General features: G+C 45.6%; 1 protein-coding gene across 1 annotated transcript; it reads left to right on the forward strand.

Moving 5' to 3' along the window:
• Positions 1-1739: 1739 nt before the first annotated feature.
• Positions 1740-20199, forward strand: ETHE1 (ETHE1 persulfide dioxygenase). The gene is made up of 7 exons (XM_055412019.2): positions 1740-1890; positions 2335-2479; positions 2652-2800; positions 17894-18023; positions 19203-19292; positions 19676-19792; positions 20003-20199. The coding sequence occupies exons 1-7, from the start codon at positions 1810-1812 to the stop codon at positions 20074-20076; spliced, it is 786 nt and encodes a 261-aa protein (XP_055267994.1). The 5' UTR covers positions 1740-1809; the 3' UTR covers positions 20077-20199.
• Positions 20200-21281: the final 1082 nt, after the last annotated feature.

Consider the following 21281-nt stretch of genomic DNA (forward strand, 5'->3'; position numbering starts at 1 on the left):
AACTGCAATACTTTGGCCACCTCATGCGAAGAGTTGACTCACTGGAAAAGACTCTGATGCTGGGAAAGGTTGGGGGCAGGGGGAGAAGGGGACGACGGAGAATGAGATGGCTGGATGGCATCACCGACTCTGTGGACATGAGTTTGAGTGTACTCCGGGAGTTGGTGATGGACAGGGAGGCCTAGCGTGCTGTGATTCATGGGGTCGCGGAGAGTCGGACACGACTGAGCGACTGAACTGAACTGAACGTGAACCCTGTATACGAGACTGCAAAAGAGACATAGGCATATAGAACAGTCTTTGGGACTCTGTGGGAGAGGGTGAAGGTGGGATGATTGGGGAGAACGGCATTGTAGCATGTATATTATCATAAGTGACCAGTCCAGGTTCGACGCATGATACAGGATGCTTGGGGCTGGTGCACGGGGATGACATGGAGGGAGGATATGGGGAGGAGGGAGGTGGGAGGGGGGTTCAAGAAAGGGAACACATGTACACCCGGGGCGGATTCATGTCAATGTATAGCAAAACCAACCAATATATTAATGTAAGGTAATTTGCCTCCAATAAAATAAATTAAAAAAATTAATTTGTAGTTTATACTGGAGTACAGTTGATTTACAATGTTGTGTCAGTTTCAGGTACACAGCAGAGTGATTCATTTATCCGTATACACATATCCATTCATCTCAGATTCTTCTCTTACATAGGTTATTATAGAGTACTGAGTAGAGTTCCCTGTGCTATACAGTAGGGCCTTGTTGTTGACCTATTTTATATGTAGCAGTGTGTGTATGTTAATCCCTTATTTATCCCTCCCCTCAACCTTTCCCCTTTGGTAAGTATACATTTGTTTTCAAAGTCTGTGAGTCTGTTTCTGTTTTGTGAATAAGTTCATTTGTATCATTTTTTAAGATTCTACATATAAGTGATAGCATGTAATATTTGTCTTTCTCTCTGACTTACTTTAGGTAGTACGATAATCTCTAGATCTATTCACGTTGCTGCAAATTGCATTATTTCCTTTTCTATGTCTGAGTAATATTCCGTTTTATTTATGTACCTCATTTTCTTTATCCATTCCCCCAGCTGATGGACATTTAGATTACTTCCTGTCTTGGCTGTTGTAAATAGTGCTGCAGGGTACATTGGAGTACATGTATCTTTTCAAATTGTGATTTTTCTCTGGATGTATGCCCCCGGAGGGGGATTGCTGGATCATGTGGTAGTTCTATTTTTATTTATTTATTTATTTTTGTAGTGAAGTGAAGTTGCTCAGTCGTGTCCGATTCTTTGTGACCCCATGGACTGTAGCCTACCAGGCTCCTCGGTTCACGGGATTTTCCATGCAAGAGTACTGGAGTGGGTTGCCATTTCCTTCTCCAGGGGATCTTCCGGACCCAGGGATTGAATCCAGGTCTCCCGAATTGTAGGCAGACGCTGTTTTAAAAAAGGAACCTTTATAATGTTCTCCACATAGTAGTTCTAACTCTTCCAACAGTGTAGGAAGGTTCCCTTTTCTCCCCACCTTCTCTATCATTTATTGTTCATAGACTTTTTGATGATGGCCATTGAGGCCAGTGTGAGGTGACTGTTCTTTGTTTCTCTGGGTCTTACTGTCTCCTCTCTTCAGTCTTTCCAAACTCGCCAGCCTGGCTCTGCTCAGCGCCGCCCTCGGTCCGGGCAGGCAGCCGCGGCTCCTTTAAGGCGGGCCCCGCCCCGGCCCTGCCCCTCCGGGGTCAGCCAGCGGAGCACCCGGCTTCCGCGGGCATTCGTCCTCCGCTCCGTCCCCACTCTGCCTCGGGCACGATGGCGGGGTCTGCACTGAGGGTCGCCGGCCGGCGGCTCAGTCAACACACAGGGTCTGGAGTCCCCGTTCTCCTACGGCAGGTTCGCTGTGGCTGGACCCGGGAGCGAGATTACTGGGTCCTGAGTGGGTGCAAGGGCGGAACTCCTGGGTCCTTTAAATCCGGAGAGATACCCTGGCCCCAGTCCTGGATCTTTGAGGAGAGGGTGTGGGGCTAGACTCTTGCGTCCTTTAAAGGTGGTGGTGGTGGTGGTTCTGGAATCCCCTGGGCTTGGGACCGGAATCTTGCTTCTATTTCAGAATGGGTGGTGGGGACCCAGATTTGGGGACGGATGGATGTTGGGATTCATTGATTTAGACAGAGTGAAGTGCAGGGGTTCCAGACTCCTGACTCCTGGAGTAAAACGGGTCTGGAGTTTCTGGGCCGGGACCTTAGGAAGACAATCGAGTTGAGGCCTGGACTCCTGGGTCCGCAATGGGTGGAAGTCCGATTCTGCGCTTTCAGCTGTACCCACCCCGCTTCCCAGATGTTTGAGCCCAAGAGCTGCACCTATACTTACCTTCTGGGGGACCGAGAGTCCCGAGAGGCGGTTCTGATCGACCCGGTTCTGGAGACAGCGCAACGAGATGCCCAATTGATCAAGGAGCTGGGGCTGCGGCTGCTGTATGCGGGTCAGTGTGGAGCTCCTGGGGCCTGAGGGTGCGGGGCCCTAGCTTGGAGCTGGAAGCCGGAGACCCAGACTCCTGGGTCTCAGGGTGGGCGGGGGCGGGGTAGGGGGCGGGGGGCTGGGAATCCCGGGTTCTCTCTGTGCCCTCCTGGACCTGGCCCTCCTCTCTCTCCCAGTGAATACCCACTGCCATGCGGACCACATTACCGGCTCCGGGCTCCTCCGGTCCCTACTTCCCGGCTGCCAGTCTGTCATCTCCCGCCTTAGCGGGGCCCAGGCTGACTGGCACATTGAGGATGGAGACTCCATCCAGTTCGGGCGCTTCGTGAGTTGGATGCTGGGTCTAAGAGGGTGGTGGCCTGGACTTCTTGGGCTAAAGGGAAGGGGGGATGGAGTCCTGGGCTTCTGAGACCTGGGGTAGGAGGGGCCGCCAGGCCTGAGTTCCTGATCCCTGAGTTTCTGTCTCTGGGAGGAGGGCACCATAAACCCAGGTGGAAAAGTGGGCCAAGAGTCTCTGGCAGGTGTGTCTCTGACCGAGCCCCTTAAGTCAACAACACTTAAAGAGTTTTCTGTAACCCTGTGGCAACTCCTTTGGCCTTGGAGTCTCATAATATTTGACTGGGAGCTGGAATTCCAAGGTCACCGTTGAGGGAGAGACCCAGCCCTGGCTTCCTAGAATCATTGATGGAAGAAGGTTCATCCAGTGGCCCAGAGCAAGAAGTAACTAGGTTGAGGCAAGAGAGGTGCCTCGGGTGCAACACTTAAGGAGGCGCTCATTCTCATGGTTGTGAAAAGACAGGGCTGGCACCTTCAAGTGGGTGCCTCCTTAAATGTTGCGCCCCTTTAGGAGCCTGCTTGCCTCACCCTGACTCCAGCCCCGCTATTGCCTCACACAGCAATGGTCTGAAGATTCCTACCTCCTTTTTTTGCTACCAGCAATATCAGCAGGGTTCCGGCCAGAATTTTAACCCAGGGCAATATGATGGGTGAGGAGGGTGCTAGGGGGAGTTGCCCTCAGCGGGAAGGGGAAACAGCTGGCAGAACTCTTTTCTGATCAGAGTTGCTAAAGGCTGTAGAGAGTTTGGCTGGCTTTGTAGACAGAATGTTAGGTGACAGGGTGAGGACTTTGCCTCCAGGTTTTGCTAAAGGAGGTCAGTTTATCCGAGTCAGAGGGTTTTGCGGAAATAGGGTCTGTGTGTGGGATTGGAAGGTTTATTATTACTTTTTAAATTTAATTTTTATTTTATATTGGTGTTTAGTTGATGTACAGTGTTGTGTTAGTTTCAGGTGTACAGCAAAGTGATTCAGTTACCCATTCTTTTTCAGATTCTTTTCCCATATCAAGTTATGACAAAATATTGAGTAGGGTTCCGTGTGCTATACAGTAGGTCTTTGCTGGTTATCTATTTTCTATGTGTTAATCCCAGACTCCTAATTTAGGATCAGAGGGTTTAGCTCCACTGGTTACCGCCTCTTTATTTCAAGTCTTTTCCTGGAAGGAAGTAAAAAGAAAATGCATTGGACATTTCTGTACACTGTGCTTAATAGGCAGGTTCTAACAAGCATTAGAGGTGTTAGAAACAGTTGGAGTTATGTGTCAAGGTGAGCCCTTTGTTATATTGGATGAGTGATGTTTTCAGTTAATCAGTGTGGAAGGCTTTAGCTATGGAAGATTGTTTTAGTGCTTTTCTTTATTTGGTTCTGTGGAGCAGCCTGCAGGATCTTAGTTCCCTGATCAGGGATTAAACCAGGGCCACAGCACTGGGCTTGCCTTGTGGCTCAGCTGGTAAAGAATCCACCTGCAATGTGGGAGACCTGGGTTCCATCCCTGGGTTGGGGAGATCCCCTGGAGAAGGGAAAGGCTACCCACTCCAGTATTCTGACCTGGAGAATTCCATGGACTGTATAGTCCCATGGGATTACAAAGAATCGGACATGACTGAGTCACTTTCACTTTCACTTTTCACAGCAGTGGAAGCATGGAGTCCAAACCACTGGGCCACCAGGGAATTCTCAGTGCTTGTTTTTTTTAAACAGCTTTATTGATGTTGGGGCTTCCCTGGTGGCTCAGAGGTTAAAGCGTCTGCCTACAATGCGGGAGACCTGGGTTCGATCCCTGGGTCGGGAAGATCTCCTGGAGAAGGAAATGGGAACCCACTCCAGTACTCTTGCCTGGAGAATCCCATGGACGGAGGAGCATGGTGCACTACAGTCCACGGGGTTGCATAGAGTCGGACACGACTGAGTGACTTCACTTTCACTTTATTGATGTAGTTCGCATACCATCCAGTTCATCCATTGAAAATACATAGTCAGTGACTTCGTATATTCGCACATCCTTCACCACAATTCATTTTAGAATATTTTCATCACTCCAGAAAGAAGATTCTACACCCCTTAGCTGTCACCCCAGTGTGTCCTTCTTTCACTCCCATGGCTGTAGGCAACCACTAATCTGCTTTCAGTCTCTAGATTGGCTTATTCTGGATATTTCATAGAAATGGTGTCATACAATATGTGGTCTTTGTGACTGTAACACTTACCATAATTTTTCAAGGTTCATCCATGTTGTAACATGTATCCAGTGTTTCCTTTCTTTTTATTACTGAATAATATTCCATTGTATGGATATATCACATTTTATTTATTCATCAGTCGATGGGCAGTTAAATTGTTTCCACTTTGAGGGTATTATGAATAATGCTGCTATGAATATTCATGTATAGGTTTTGTGTGGGTGTATGTTTTTATCTCTCTTGGGTGTATACATGGGATGGAATTGCCGGGTCATATGCTAACTTTGTTTAACAGTTTGATAAATTGTTATCAGAAACTGTTACGCAGGGCTTCCCTGGTGGTCCACTGGCTAAGACTTTGCATTTCCCATGCAGAGGGCACAGGTTCGATCCCTAGTCAGGGACCTAAATCCCACATGCTGTAACTAAGAGTTCACATGCCTCAACCAAGATCCAGTGCAGCCAAATAAATAAATTAAAAAAAAAAAAACTGTTACCCAAAGTATCTGCACAACTTTATTTTTTTCCAATTGATCTTTTAAAAAAATGTGTGTGTGTGTGTTAGTCACTCAGTTGTGTCTGACTCTTTGCGACCCCATGGACTGAGTAGGCCACCTGGCTCCTCAGTCCATGGAATTCTTCAGGCAAGAATATTGGAATGGGTTGCCGTTCCCTTCTCCAGGGGATCTTCCCAACCCACGGACTGAACCTGGGTCTCCTGCATTGCAGGCAAGTTCTTTGCCATCTGGGCCACCAGGGAAGCCCTTAAATAAATATTTTTTAAAATATTTATTTATTTGGCTGTGTTGGGTCTTAGTTGAGGCATGTGGGCCCTTTTATTATGGTCCACAGGCTTCTCTCTAGGTGTGGCATGTGTGCTCTGGAGCTCATAGGCTCACTAGTGGTGGCACAGAGCGTAGCTGCCCTGAGGCATATGGGAGCTTAGTTCCCTGACCAGGGATCAAACCCACATGCTCTGCATCAGCAGGCAGATTCTTAACCACTGGACCACTGGGAAAGTCCTGGCTGTGCCATCTTATGTTCCCGTCACCTGTGTGAAGGTTGCAGTTCCTCCACATCCTCGCCAACACTTTATTATCTGTCTTTATGATTATTCAGCATTTTTGTTTGGTTTTCATCTGAGTTCTTTATAAACCTTTGGAGATTGGCACTTTTCTTCCCCTCTCACTTCCCTCCCCTCCACTTTAAAAATTTTGATTGTAACATGCATATTATAATAATAAGGGCTCATATTATACATGTGCAGCCTGGTAATTTTTTACATATGTCTATATTGGAGTATCCACTGCCCAGATCCAAATCATGCCCACTGGCCCAAAAGTCTTCCGTGTCCCTTCCCGGCCACTGACAGTCACATGAAGGGACCATTCTGACTTATTTAATCAGACTAGTTCTGTCTGCTCTGGACTTGATAAACAGGGATCCGTGTGCACTCTTTTTGTCTGCTTCCTTCACTCTGCATACGCTTCTATATAATTGTAGTTCTTTCCTTCTGTGTTGTATAGCAGTAGCTGGCACACTTTTTCTGCCCAAGACCAGATAGTAAATCTTTTGGGTTTTGCAGGCCACATGATCCCTGTTGTAACTACTTAATTCTCCTCCTGCTTCTTAGTTCCTAGGGCTTATAAAATCAAGTGGCAGCCCAAAGGTGGTGCATAGTTTGCAGCCCCTGCTGTACAGCATTTTATCATGTGAATTGATGACAGTTTATATCTATTATCCTTTTGATGGTTGATTTCAGTTTTGGCCTATTATGTATAACACTGCTTTGAAGATTTTTGAACATCACCCTCAATGGTAATGGTGGGCATTACCCTCAATTCCAGGGAGTAGACTTCCTGGGTCTTAGAACTGACACATATTTAATTTCAGTAGAAACCACCAGTTTTTTGAACTGGCTGTAGATTTTATATTCACAGTGGGTCACATTTGGATAGTTTCATTGTAGAATGGACTTTCTGTTTTATTAAACAATGATTGAGACTTAAACCTTCCAGCAGCTCCCATGAGGGGCAGCAGATTCCAAAAGTTAGTCTTTCCTGTTACATATATTGATGTAGCTTCTCTGATAACTCAGTTGGTAAAGAATCTGCCTGCAATGCAGGAGACCCCAGTCCGATTCCTGGGTCAGGAAGATCTGCTGGAGAAGGGGTAGGCTACCCACTCCCGTATTCTTGGGTTTCCCTGGTGGCTCAGCTGGTAAAGAATCCGCCTGCAATGTGGGAGACCTGGGTTTGATCCCTGAGTTGGGAAGATTCCCTGGAGAAGGGAAAGGCTACCCAATCCAGGATTCTGGCCTGAAGAAGTCCATGGGGTCACAAAGAGTCGAACACAACTGAGCGACTTTCACATATTGATGCAGAGAGGGTGCTGCTCAAGATACTAATCCCCAGGTCCCACTTAAGAGATTCTGATTTAATTGTTTGAGGCAGACACCAGAAATCAGTAAATTTTAAAACCTCAAGGGTGATTCTCATTTGGCCCACCTGAGGATTTCAGTGGTTCTTCCTATTTGGAATGAAATATTGTGGAACAAATCTGTGTGCTGTGCTTAGTCGCTCAGTCGTGTCCGACTCTTTGCGATCTCATGGATTGTAGCCAGCCAGGCTCCTCTGTCCATGGGATTCTCCAGGTAAGAATACTTCAGTGGGTTACCATGCCCTCCTCCAGGGGAACTTCCCAACTCAGGGATCAAACCCAGGTCTCCCACATTGCAGGCGGATTCTTTACCGACTGAGTCATCAGGGAAGTCCAAGAATACTGGAATGGGTATTCTCCAGGGGATTCTCCAGGGGATCTTCCCAACCCAGGTACAGAACGGGGGTCTCCTGCATTGCAGGTGGATTCTTTACCAGCTGAACTACCAGGAAGCCCCAGAACAAGTCTAACCCCCACCACCAACATTTTTATGAAAATCTTGCAGCATACATAAAAGTTGAAAAAACATTTACAGCATATAGCTCTATCTATCCATCACTTTGTCTTATTTTTTTAAATTGAAGTATAGTTGGGTTACCGTATCTTGTTAGTTTCATGTGTACAGCACAGCGTCCATCTTATTTTTGATGCATTTTTAATGGTCCTCGAAGGAAATGGCAACCCACTCCAGGACTCTTGCCTAGAAAATTCCATGGATGGAGGAGCCTGTGTGCTACAGTCCATGGGGTCCGTAAGAGTCGGACACGACCGAGCGACTTCACTCACTCACTTCACTCAAGCAGAACAAATTAATTTTTTTCGCAAAAGAAAGGAAGAAAGTTTAGCTGGTGAAACTTCAGAGTATTTAGCTACAATGGAAAATGACATTTTAGATCTTCAAGTTTAGCGGGTATGGAAACAGCAGTTGGTTATACCGTGACCAAGCGCTTTTTAGATAACAGAGCAGAGCAATGAACTTGGGAACCAAATGGGAAAAGGGTAGCGCTTACTTGCCACCAGGGGGCAGTGCGGGCCATGGGAACTGCCAGGCGAAGGAGCCTCGTGCTTGCGTGCATCTCTTGTGTTGAGTTTCGCTGATGGTTTTGTAAGGCACCACATCTGCAGGAAGGACTTACCAGGTGTGATCCTGACTGACTTCAGAGGCTAGGTCATAACAGGCAGTTGGTGGCGCAGTGGTAAAGAACCTGCCTGCCAGTGCAGGAGGCATAAATGTGGGTTCTATCCCTGGGTGGAGAAGATCCCCTGGAGAACGGCATGGCTACCCACTCCAGTTTTCTTGCCTGGAGAATCCCATGGACAGAGAAGCCTGGCGGCTGCAATCCATAGGGTCTCAAAGAGTCAGACGTGACTGAAGCCGACTTAGCACGCACACTTATGCAGGAAATAGGCGAAAGGGCAGCTGTGGAGCTGTATTACGCCGTTGATGCATCATGAACGGGAAGAATAAATTTTTGAAAAGAATGTGGGGTTAGGCAGGTCCCACAGAATCTCTGCAGAGGATTACTCAGATTTCAGGAACAGGTGAGGCTGGGCTAAGTCACCATGTTAGCTGCCCCCACCCACAACTTTTTATTTTTAGTATTTTCAAAACTGTAGTAAATCAAAAGAATAGTACAGTTAATAGTCTCATATCTTTTCTCTGATGTTTACCAGTTGCTGACATTTTTACTACATTTGCTTTATTTCTCTCTCTTGTGTATATATTAATACTTTTTTCCTCCTTTTGTAGTCAAAAGCTAAATTGCAGACTCCCCACCCCCACCCCCAAAGACTTCTAAGATTGTTTTCCTATATCAGCAGTTCTCAAACTCAAACGTTTTGATTTGATGATTCCTTAACCCTCTTAAACATTCAGAAAACAAAGATCATGGCATCTGGTCCCATCACTTCATGGGAAATAGATGGAAAAACAGTGGAAACAGTGTCAGACTTTGTTTTTTTGGGCTCCAAAATCACTGCAGATGCTGATTGAAGCCATGAAATTAAAAGACGCTTGCTCCTTGGAAGGAAAGTTATGACCACCCTTGATAGTATATTAAAAAGCAGAGACATTACTTTGCCAACCAAGGTCCATCTAGTCAAGGCAATGGTTTTTCCCGTGGTCATGTATGGATGTGAGAGTTGGACTGTGAAGAAGGCTGATCGCCGAAGAATCAATGCTTTTGAACTGTGGTGCTGGAGAAGACTCTTGAGAGTCCCTTATACTGCAAGGAGATCCAACCAGTCCATTCTAGAGGAGATCAATCCTGGATGTTCATTGGAGGGACTGATGCTAAAGCTGAAACTGCAATACTTTGGCCACCTCATGCGACGAGTTGACTCACTGGAAAAGACTCTGATGCTGGGAAAGGTTGGGGGCGGGAGGAGAAGGGGACGACAGAGAATGAGATGGCTGGATGGCATCACCGACTCTGTGGACATGAGTTTGAGTGTACTCCGGGAGTTGGTGATGGATAGGGAGGCCTGGCGTGCTGTGATTCATGGGGTCACGGAGAGTCGGACACGACTGAGCGACTGAACTGAACTGAACTGAACTAACCCTCTTAAAAGTTATAAAGGGCCTCCCTGGTGGCTCAGATGGTAAAAAAATCTGCCTGCATTGTGGGAGATGGGGGTTTGATCCCTAGGTTGGGAAGACCCCCTGGAGAAGGGAATGGCTACCCACTCCAGTATTCTTAACTGGGAAATCTCATGGACAGAGGAGACTGGTGGGCTACAGTTCATGGGGTTTATGGAGGACCCTAAAAAGCTCTTGTTTACCTGGATGCTGTCTGTTAATATTTATTGTATTGGTTATATGTCAATCATATCTCAGTTTTAAAAAGAAAACATAAGTATTCCGATATGCAAAAAACATTTACTGTATCAGAAGTTGAAACTGAGACTTTTTTAAAAGCACAAGAATACACAAGCACCCAGCTGTCAGAGTGATGACATCATCACAGGTTATGTAGCTTTTGGAAAACTCCACTGAATTCTCATGGGAGTGAAAAAGGACAGAAGACCTCTTCACACCATTATAAAATCGTTTAATAGTTTTGATCTTGCAGACCCTGAGTGTTCCCTCTACGATAGCACCTTGAGAACCATTCTTTTTTAACAAAATCTCTGTCATGTCTAACAACATAGACAATAATTCTTAAATAGTTCTGAAATCTAGCCCATGTTCAAATTTCCCCAGTTTCTCAGGAATCATTTTTATCAGTTCAGTTCAGTTCAGTCTCTCAGTCGTGTCCAACTCTTTGTGACCCCATGAACCGCAGCACGCCAGGCCTCCCTGTCCATCACCAACTCCTGGAGTCCACCCAAACCCATGTCCATTGAGTTGGTGATGCCATCCAACCATCTCATCCTCTGTTGTCCCCTTCTCTTCCTGCCTTGAATCTTTCCCAGCATCAGGGTCTTTTCAAATCAGTCAGCACCTTGCATCAGGTGGCCAAAGTATTGGAGTTTCAGCTTCAACGTCAGTCCTTCCAATGAACATCCAGGACTGATCTCCTTTAGGATGAGCTGGTTGGATCTCCTTGCAGTCCAAGGGGCTCTCAAGAGTCTTCTTCAACACTGCAGTTCAAAAGCATCATTTTTATAGCTATTATTTTATTAAATAGGACCCAATCAAAGTTCATACATGGCATTTGGCTGGTATGTGTATTTATTCTCTTTTAGTCTAGAACTCAATGTACATGAGTTTGAGCAAACTCTATGAGATAGGGAAGGACAGGGAAGCCTGGTGTGCTGCAGTCCATGGGGTCTCAAAGAGTTGGATATGACTAAGCGACTGAACAAGTCTAGAACAGTTTAATACCCTTTTTGCCCCATGACATTGACTTAAAAAAAATTGATTAATTAGTTTTGGCTGCAATGGGTCTTCCTTGCTGGGTGTGGACTTTTGCTAGTTGCAGTGAGGAGGGGCTACTGTCTAGTTGTGAAACTTGGGCTTTAGAGTGTGTGCTCAGTAATTGTGGTTCACAAGCTTAATTGGCCCTCAGTCTGTAGAATCTCCCCAGAGCAGGGATCGAACCTGTATTCCCTGCATTGACAGGTGACTTCTGGACCACCAGGGAAACCCTGGACATTGACTTTTGAAGCTCCCAGCCTGTTCTCTTGCAGAATATCCCACTTTCTGGGTGTGTCTGGTTGTTTCTTCCTGGTATCATTTAACTTGTTCTTCAACAACTTCCCTTTGCTATTAACTGAAGTAAAATGCAGATTATTTCTGTATTGGATGATGTGAAGTGAAGTGAAAGTCACTCAGTCATGTCCGATTCTTTGCGACCCCATAGACTATACAGTCCAGGGAATTCTCCAGGCCAGATTACTGGAGTGGGTAGCCTTTCCCTTCTCCAGGGGGTCTTCCCAACCCAGGGATCAAATCTAGGTCTTCCACATTGCAGGCAGATTCTTTACCAGCTGAGCCACCAGGGAAGTCCTATTGGATGATAATAATAATGAATAACTTAATAATAGTTAATAAAGGTTGAGTGTTTGTTTCTCACTTAGCATTGTGCTAAGCTCTGGAAGTACATTTTCTCAGTGTGTAGCTCACAAGACTTTGGGAATCATATATTACTTCCTGGAAACAGGTGTTGCGGGTGTGTGCTCTGTTTATGGAGAATACCCACTGCATAATCAAGTTGATTACTCATGCTTCAGGCTGTAGTCTCTCTACTGTCAAGCCTTCCTTTTTAAAAGGTTGATTTATTTTTGGCTGTGCTGGGTCTTCGTTGCTGCATGGGCCACCCTCTAGTTTCAGTGCCCCGGCTTCCCATCGCAGCGGCTTCTCTTGTTTGCAGAGCACGGGCTCTAGACGCGAGGGTTTCAGTAGTCGCTGCACGTGGGCTCAATGGTTGTGACTCCCAGGCTCTGGGTGACTCATAGGCTCAGTAGTTGTGGCACAAGGGCTCCATGGCACGTGGGATCTTACTGGATGAGGAATCAAACTCATGTCTCCTGCATTGGCAGGAGGATTCTTCACCACTGAGCCACCAGGGAAGCCCTTCTCTCAGTCTTTTTTTAAAATTTGAAGCTACAAATATAAGGGTCAACAGCAAATTCAGACTTTTAATAACTACTGAGCAGTCCAAAGCGTTACTATGGCTGAACCTGGTTCTTGACCCTCCACTGTGTCTTTTCTGACAGATAAGTCTCATTAAACCTTCCTAACCATGTAGTAGGGATTCCTTGATGACTCAGGGGTAAAGAAGCCGCTGCGATGCAGGAAATGCAAGTTAGATCCCTGGGTCTGGAAGATCCCCTTGGAGAAGGAAATGGCCACCCACTTCAGTGTTCTTGCCTGGGAAATCCCATGGACAGAGGAGCCTGGTGGGTTACAGTCCATGGGGTCGCAAAGAGACGGACACGGCTTTGTGACTAAACAACAACATCCCTGTAGTGAGATCAGAAGTATTTTCCCGTTTTACAGAGAAGGGAGTGCAGAGAGGAAAAGTGTCTTGCCCAAAAGTTACACTGAGAAAGTTGGCTGAGCGAGGATTTGAACCCAGGAGGCTTGGTGGTTCCACTAGATCAGTATTTTAGAATTTTCAAGCCTTATTATTACTTATAATATAGAAATTATTGTATGTCGGGCATTTTTAATTTTTGGCTGTGTCACTTGGCTTGTAGGATCTTAGTTCCCTGACCAGGGATCAAACCCCGGCCCTTGGCAGTGAGGGTGTGGAGTCCTAACCACAGGACTGTCAGGGAATTTCCTGAGCATTTTTAAACGCTTTATATACGGGAAATAATTTAATCCTTATATTAGCCCTATGAAGTGGGGCCCATAATTACCCCCATTTTACAAATGAGCAGAGTAGCCCAGAGAGGTGAAATAGCTTGCCCAAGGTCACACAGCTAGTAATAGCAGAGCCAGACGTGGAGCCCATGTCATCTGGCTCCAGGGACTGCTCTTAACCACTAATCCATGCGCTTTCACTGAGAGAGAAATATTTTACATCTGGGGTCAGCACTGAAACCTCAGCTTCATGAAATACCACTTACCTTCCTGTGTACCAGGCATTCTGAGATTTCCCACCTTATCCCACCCCCTCCACTTCACTCGTTAGGCCTGCCCCGCTTTTTTGGTTTTGCTCATGGTTATGTCTGTGAGACCCATCCATATCGTCATGTGTAGTTTGTTCCTTCTCATCCCATGCCTCAGTTTCCTCATCTGTAGAGTGGGGACAGGAATGACACTTACCTCGTAAGGATGTGTGAGGTCTGAATGAATTCAGTCAAGTCCTTAGAGGAGAGCCTTGACAAAGGAAAAGGAGTCAACCAGGATCGTAAAGAGTAGGTAGACCAGACTGATGGGAGAAGAGGGAATGGCAGGGGCAAAAAAGTGTGGAGAAGCCTGATGTTTTCTGGAAATGACTGGGATTCACAGTAGCTGGGGAAAGGAGGATGTCATAGGACATGGGACTGGAAACGTGAGCAGCCACCAGAGCAGGGGCTGAAGAGCTGGAACTCTGTCCTGGGGCCACTGGGAGCCTGGGAAAGGTTTTTTGTTTTTTAATTGTTGGATTGAAAACCAATTATTTATTTTTAATTGGAGGATAATTGATTTAACATATGGTGTTAGTTTCTACCGTATATCAACATGAATCAGCCATAGGAATATATGTGACCCCTCCCTCTTGAACCCCCTCCCCCAGGAAGGGTTTTGAGCAGAGAGGGACAGAATTGGATCTGGGTGGTAGAAAAGCTCCCTCAGGTCATGTAGGAGGTAGATTGGGGGCTGGTAGGCCAGGGAGGAGGCTGGTGGTTGGCCCAAGCAGGCGAGGCCTGGGATGGACAGGATTATGGGGGTTGATAGAGATGGTAAATTCTGGATTTTCCAGAGAGGGGAAAGATAAATAGGGAGGCTGACCATTAGCAAAGGCACCTGTGACACAGACTTGGTCATTAAGAGCCTAGAAGATTTTGATCCCTGTGGCAAGCAGGATTGTGTTCAACTTATATTAAGATTTTGCTTAATTTATACACATCACATAATTAATATGCCATATACTGTTGACCCTTGAACAACTCAGGGAGTTAGGGCCACTGACGCTCCCCACATTCAAAAATCGGGGTATATCTTAATACAGTCGGTCCTTCTATCTGTGTTTTCTCCACATCCATGGATTCGCTAAGCCAGATTGAGTAGTACCGTAGTATTTACTACTGAAAAAAAGTCCTCCTATATATGGACTTGCACAATTCAAATCTGAGTTATTCAAGGGTCAAGCATATATGCTTTAACTGTTGTTTAGTCGCTCTGATTCTTTTGCAACCCTGTGGACCCAGCCAGGCTACTCTGTCCATGGGGTTTCCCAAGCAAGGATACTGGAGTGGGTTGCCATTTCCTTCTCCAGGGAATCTTCCGGACCCAGGGATTGAACCCCAGGTCTCCTGCATTGCAGGCAGATTCTTTACGGCTGAGCCACCAGGGAAGCCCCTATATGCTCTAATTACTGGTTGTTTACAACTGACACCCTTCTGATTGGCCAATACCCATGTTATTTGTTGTTGTTCAGTTGCCAAGTCATGTCCAACTCTTTGTGGCCCCATGGATTGCAGCACGCCAGGCTGCCCTGTCCCTCACCATCTCCCAGAGTTTACCCAAGTCCATGTCCATTGAATCGGTGATACCATCCAACTAATGCATCCTCTGTTGCCCTCATCTCCTTCTGCCTTCAATCTTTCCCAGCATCAGGGTCTTTTCTAATGAGTCAGCTGTTTGCATCAGGTGGACAAAGTATCGAAGCTTCAGCTTCAGCATCAGACCTTCCAAAGAGTATTCAGGGTTAATTTCCTTTAGGATGGACTGGTTTGATCTCTTTGCTTTCCAAGAGACTCTCAAGAACCTTCTCCAACACCACAGTTCAAAAGCATCAATTCTTCTGTGCTCTTCCTTCTTTATTGTTCAGCTCTCACACCTGTACATGACTAATGGAAACACCATAGCCTTGACCATATGGACCTTTTTCAGCAAAGTAATGTCTTTGCTTTTTAATACACTGTCTAGGTTTGCCATAGCTTTGTTATAACCAAAGTTGAATATTTTGAACATTTCTCGTGAATATCCATCCCCTTTTTTAGTTCAAAAGATTTCCATGCTTTTTGTTTAAAAAATTCAGAGTATGGAAACATACAAAATAAAAAGTGAAAGATCATCCCTCCACTACCAAAAGGCAATATTAATTTGAGGGGTCAGGGGATGTGATTTTGCCCACAAGATTTTGCAAGATTTGTAATTTCCCTTTGCACTTGTTTTGCATTGTCCATATACCCTAGTGCAGATGAGCTAAGAAGGTGTTTGGCAGACAGTAACTGAAAAAACCATACGTGGCTTGCACAAACAGTTTCACTTTTTTCTATAACAGGAAATTTGGAAGAAAGTAGTTATTCTCTGATTTGTCAACATCATCATTTGTGGGATTGATTATCTTGGCTTTTTTCCTTCATGTTTGCAAGATAGCTGCTGCAACTCCAGCCATCACATCTTGTGTTCAGAGCCAGATGAAGTGGAAAGGGCAAGTGCCAGTCCCGTTTTATAAGGAAGGGAAAAGCTTTCTCAGAATTGCTCAGGATACTTGCTGAGATCTTATTGGCCAGAGAACTGTGCCAGAGGCCACCCTGGCTGTCAGGGATTCTGGGAAAGTGCTTCTGCTGGCACACTGATGCCCCAAACCAAACTGGAGATCTGTGAGTGGGGAAGGTTAAAACAGACATCAGGTGTGGATACAGAGTCTGCACATAGCGTCCTTTGATAATTAGCAGATGACCGTCCTGGACAAGGATGCTAACTGGTGGGAGGAGCCTCTATTAAGAGTGGAGGAGTGATACGTGAGTGGAAACTAATCTTATAAGTGATTGCTAGATCACTGGGGTAATAATTTTTTTTTTCTGACAGTTGCTTCACTGAGCTGGGTGTGGGAATTTAGATAATTAGGGCTCCCTGGGTGGTGTTTTTGTGCTCATGTGTCAGTTGTTCTTAACAGCAGAGCCTTAGTAGTGGGTTTGAGAGGTCAGAAAATATGTGCATTTGAGATGTTGCTAGACGCTGCTTAGCTGCCGTCTAAAATGGCTATTCTGAGTTGTACTCACATCCCAGAGGATGAAAGGGTTTGTCTCAAACACCCTGAGCAACTCTGACAGTTGCCAATCTGATAAATGAAAAATAAAGGTTTTAAACTTTCGATCTCTCTCTCCCTGCCCTTTTTTAAAGGGGATCAAACATCTTTTCAGATGTTTGTTCCCTCTTCCCTGAATTGCCTGTTCTTTTATTTAGCATTTTTCTTTGGGGGTTCTTATTGATGTTTAGGAGCTATTCAGCTATTCTGGTTTTATAACACTTTCTTATACATGCTGCTAATATTGTCTCTGAGTTTCTTTGTTTTGTCACTCTGATTTTGTCCTTTTCTATAAAGAAGTTAAACTATATGGTCCCTGTTTTTCCTTGTGGCCTCAGGACTTCCTACTGTGCTTAGAAAAACCTTTTCTACCTCGATTTTATATATATATACATATATACTATATTATACATGTAAAATGCATAATGTTATATAAACATTAATATAATATATATCTATGAATATCGATCTATTCTTTTATATTTGCTTCTAGAATTTTTGGGGTTTTTTAGTGTTTAGTTTATCCTGAATTTTGTGTTTTATTTTTGATTACAAAATGACATGTTCACTGTAAAACAAAAAGATAATATAGGAGGAGTCTAAAGAAAAAAATATTTTGAGTTAATAATTTTTTTTAAATAGACATTGTTTAAGTTGCTTTGTAGCCTGTTTTTTTGCACTTACTGGCTAGTAAACATATTTTCATGCCATTAAATATTCGTGTATAGCATCATGAAATTTTATTTCAATGACATAATTTTAAACGACTGTTTAGTATTTCATATTTATTAGCGTGCTTATCTTTTTCTTACTGATATGGGAGATCTGTTCGTACATAAAGTATACTGACTACTGTCTGGTATGTATGTGCTACAGAAATATTTTGCCAGTGTGTTATTTGCCTTTAAATTTTGTTTATGATGTTGTTGCCATTCTGAAACCTCAAGTTTATTAAAATTCAAACCACTTATCTTTCCCTTAATGATTTATGCGTTTTAAGATGAATGTTCTTCTCCCACCAGAGATCATATATCCCGTCGGCTAAAAGCTTCATGAATGAACTTCTTGGCCAACCTTCTATTTGTTTGTATCTTTATTGTTGTCTTAGTTTTATGATTTTATTTCCTTATTTTAAGTTTGTAATTCATTGGAGGTTTACTCTGGAGTGACATTTGAGTCTAGGATCTAACTTACACTTTTTTTTTTTTTTTATCAAAAAAGGTTATCTAAATGTGGCCCTGGGATGAGATGGGAGCATCTGAGGCCAGTTTCACCATAAGAGTAAAACCATAGGCTTACTGGTGACTCTGTACTTTCCTTCTCTGCCAGGCCTTGGAGACCCGGGCCAGCCCTGGCCACACCCCTGGCTGTGTCACCTTCGTCTTGAATGACCACAGCATGGCCTTCACTGGAGACGCCCTGCTTATCCGAGGGTGTGGTCGGACAGACTTCCAGCAAGGTCGCAGGCCCTTTTCCCTGACCCAAGATTTTAGTATGGTTTTATGAATGCCAGGATTTTAAGTGTCCATTGTAAGAATGAATGAACGCATGTTAGACTTTTAGGGGATCAGTATTAGACTCAAGGAGTTTAGCTGTCTAGGAGGTGGTTAGATTCAGTGGTTTAATTGCTAGGGGGTGATGTTACACTGGGCTTCCCTGGTGGCTCAGCAGTAAAGAATCTTCCCGTCAATTCAGGAGACTCAGGAGGTGCAGGTTTGATCCCTGGGTCAGGAAGATCCCCTGGAGGAGGAAACTGCAATACACTCCAGTATTCTTGCCTGAAAAATCCCACAGGCAGAGGAACTTGACAGGTTACAGTCCATGGGGTTGCAAAGAGTTGGACACCATTGAGTGTCGCATTCACAATGTTACATTTGAGGTTTAGCTGCTGGGGGCAATTACATTAAGGAGTTTCCCTGGGGGAAGGGTGTTTAGTTTCATAGTGTCAGGGTTCAGCTGCCCTTTGAGTATGTGTGTAAATGGGATGGACACTAGATTGGGAGGATTCAGCCACCCTGCAGGGCGAGGTTGGAAGAGAGAAAAGAGACAGCATTAGTGAGCTGGCTGTGGGTAGCCACGTCCCCAGGCTGCTTCTTGCTTTCTCTTTCCTTATCTTTCCATCTTAGTCTCTGTCTTTTTCTCTTTGAAGCTCCTAATCTTCCATTTATTTTTCCCCAACACAGTCATGAGATCAAAGGCTGAAAGAAAAGATGGCAGAACATTCTGAGAGGTTTGCCCCTGTCCCAGCTTAGGACTCAGAGCTTCATGTCAAAACCATGGCTCTATCCTCCTCCTTGGCTTCATGTCTTCAATTTCTTACCTTCTAGTCCACTTTCCCTGCCCAGAATCCTTTCTTAGCATCCCCAGAGTGAGGGGACTTGGTGCTTCAGGGTCCTATCCTAACATTCTTTACAGTCATGCTGAATTCTTACCATTCCCCAAGTCTTTGCATGTGCTGTTCCACTTGCCTAGAATTCCCTTCCCTCTCCTTCTCTACCCAAATGGCTACTGGCAGAAAATGAGGGAGAAGGTTTAGCTACAGTGATTTTTCATCCTCCTGTCTTTTTCCTGAAGGGAAGCGGTTTGGGAGCTTCTCTCAACCTGTTGCTCCACTGACCTCTGACTTTTCCTTCTCCAGGCTGTGCTAAGACCTTGTACCACTCAGTTCATGAAAAGATCTTCACTCTTCCAGGAAACTGTCTGATCTATCCTGCTCATGATTACCACGGTGAGGGCTTCCTGGAGGAGGTGTGGGATTTATGTAATTTAGCATTTGAGAGGGAGCACTGAAATGCTGTAATCCTCTTGTGGCTTGCAGACTACAATTCCCAGGAATTTCTCTGGCCAAAAAGATCAAGTGCTGAGGTGTACTGAGGGTAAATGGGGAAAATATAACGCTTAGAATTCGGGAAGGTATAGGCTTTCCTGGGACTTCCTTATAGAATGTAAGGAACTGGGAAACTACATTTCCCATAGTGCTCATTGGCTAAGGGGAAAGCAATCTGTTAGTCCTGGGCCAGAAAGGTACCCTGAGGCCTCCTGGGAAATGTAGTTCTGGGAAGCCAGAGGCACTGGACAATTTGACATTCCTCTCACTCCCTTGGCCATTAGGGCTCACAGTGTCCACTGTGGAGGAGGAGCGGACTCTGAACCCTCGGCTCACCCTCAGCTGTGAGGAGTTTGTCAAGGTCATGAACAAACTGAACCTGCCTAAACCTCAGCAGATAGGTGAGTGGCTGAGGATCTGGACTCCTGCATCTGAGGGAAGGAGCTGGGGGTCTGGACACCTGGGTCTGAGGGAGGAGGTGCTGAGGGTCTGGACTCTTAGTTTCTCAAAGAAGAAGAGCTATTAGGATGTCTGGGTCCCCAGTGGGGCAGAGGGGAAGCCAGATGGTCTGCTTGGGCCCCTTTGTTCCACTCTTGACTTCTTCGTTTCAGACGTTGCTGTTCCAGCCAACATGCGCTGTGGGATCCAGACGCCCCCTTCCTGCCCGCTTCCTGACCGGCCCTGACTCAGTCGTTCACAGCACTAGATGGGGTGAGGGGAGTCGTGCCGTCACTGGGGCCTCTCTCCTCTTCCCCTCCCTTACCAGCCCCTCATGCTTCTCAAATAAAAATCTTTTTTTTTTCCTCTCCTCTGAATCTGATTTCTGTTTTCTGGGGGAACCAGTGGGTTTCTGGGCTGAGGTATCTGCGGTTAGTTCTGGTTCCTGGAGAGGTCAGGGAGCAAGGCAGGATAAAGGTCCTGGGAGCCTGGAAGGAGGAGATTTTTGTAACTCATAAGAAAGAAGCAAACAGATATGTGGGGCAGGGTTTCTCAGCTCCTTGGATTAGAACAGTCTTGAGTTTAAACCACCTGCCCCATGAGACCCAGAATAAAGTACTTCAATTCTCCCAGCCTCAGTTTCCTCATCTGTAAAATGGGAATAATAGAAATAATAATAGGGTGTTGTGATGATCCAATGAGTTCATATACATGAAGTGCTTGGCACACTGCCTACACAGCAGATTTCCTATCAGTGTTAACTATTATTGTTACTATCTTTTGGAATGATCTCTCAGGGACTTCCTGGCTTGAATGACAGTAAGCCTAATGGTAAAGATGATGGATTTTCCAGAGAACAGGTACAACAGATACTCACATTAACAACATGTGTAGACTCTGGGTGCGCTTGCCCCCCTCAGCCTGTTTCCTGACTATAAAATGGAGATAGTGATTTCTCTGTAAGCTGCTGTAAAGATGAAATAAATTAATGTGTATAAAATGTTTATACTTTATATAGGCAGCTCCTGACATCCAAAAATCCTTTCTCACATAGCAGTTATTTTCCTGTTTTTGCCCAGAGAGGAAAGGGTCTGGCTGAGACCTTTAACCTCTGCCCTCCTCCCATAGCAAGGTGGGGGGGCCACACTTCCCGCTGTCTCTGGGCGGGCCTATGACTCAGCTCAGGGCACCCCCTCCTCTTGTCCAGCTCCCCAAACCGGTTGGGGCCCTTCTAAAGTGCTCATTAGAGGGGAGAGTCCCCTACCTCCATTCCCCTCCTCCTCTCAGGAGTCTCAGGGTCTGGGCATTAGGGAGGCGCTTTTACACAGGTGACCAAGGTGCCTGGCCCCCCGGGGGCAGGACTGGGGGCGCTGGAGGCAGAGCTGGGGGGTCGTCATGCTGGGTTTTCCTAGGGTGGGGCCGGTGGGGCCGGTGGGGCCGGGATGGCCTGAT

Source organism: Moschus berezovskii, chromosome 22 (genome assembly GCF_049115385.1).
Source record: "Moschus berezovskii isolate FMDL1 chromosome 22, NW_MosBer_1.0, whole genome shotgun sequence".
NCBI lineage: Eukaryota > Metazoa > Chordata > Mammalia > Artiodactyla > Moschidae > Moschus > Moschus berezovskii.

Coding starts and splice junctions, on each gene's coding strand:
- ETHE1 (XM_055412019.2), top strand. CDS start 1,810: ATGGCGGGGTCTGCACTGAGGGTCGCCGGCCGGCGGCTCAGTCAACAC. Junction 1,891..2,334: donor TCCCCGTTCTCCTACGGCAG/GTTCGCTGTGGC, acceptor CCCGCTTCCCAG/ATGTTTGAGCCCAAGAGCTG. Junction 18,024..19,202: donor TCGGACAGACTTCCAGCAAG/GTCGCAGGCCCT, acceptor TTCCTTCTCCAG/GCTGTGCTAAGACCTTGTAC.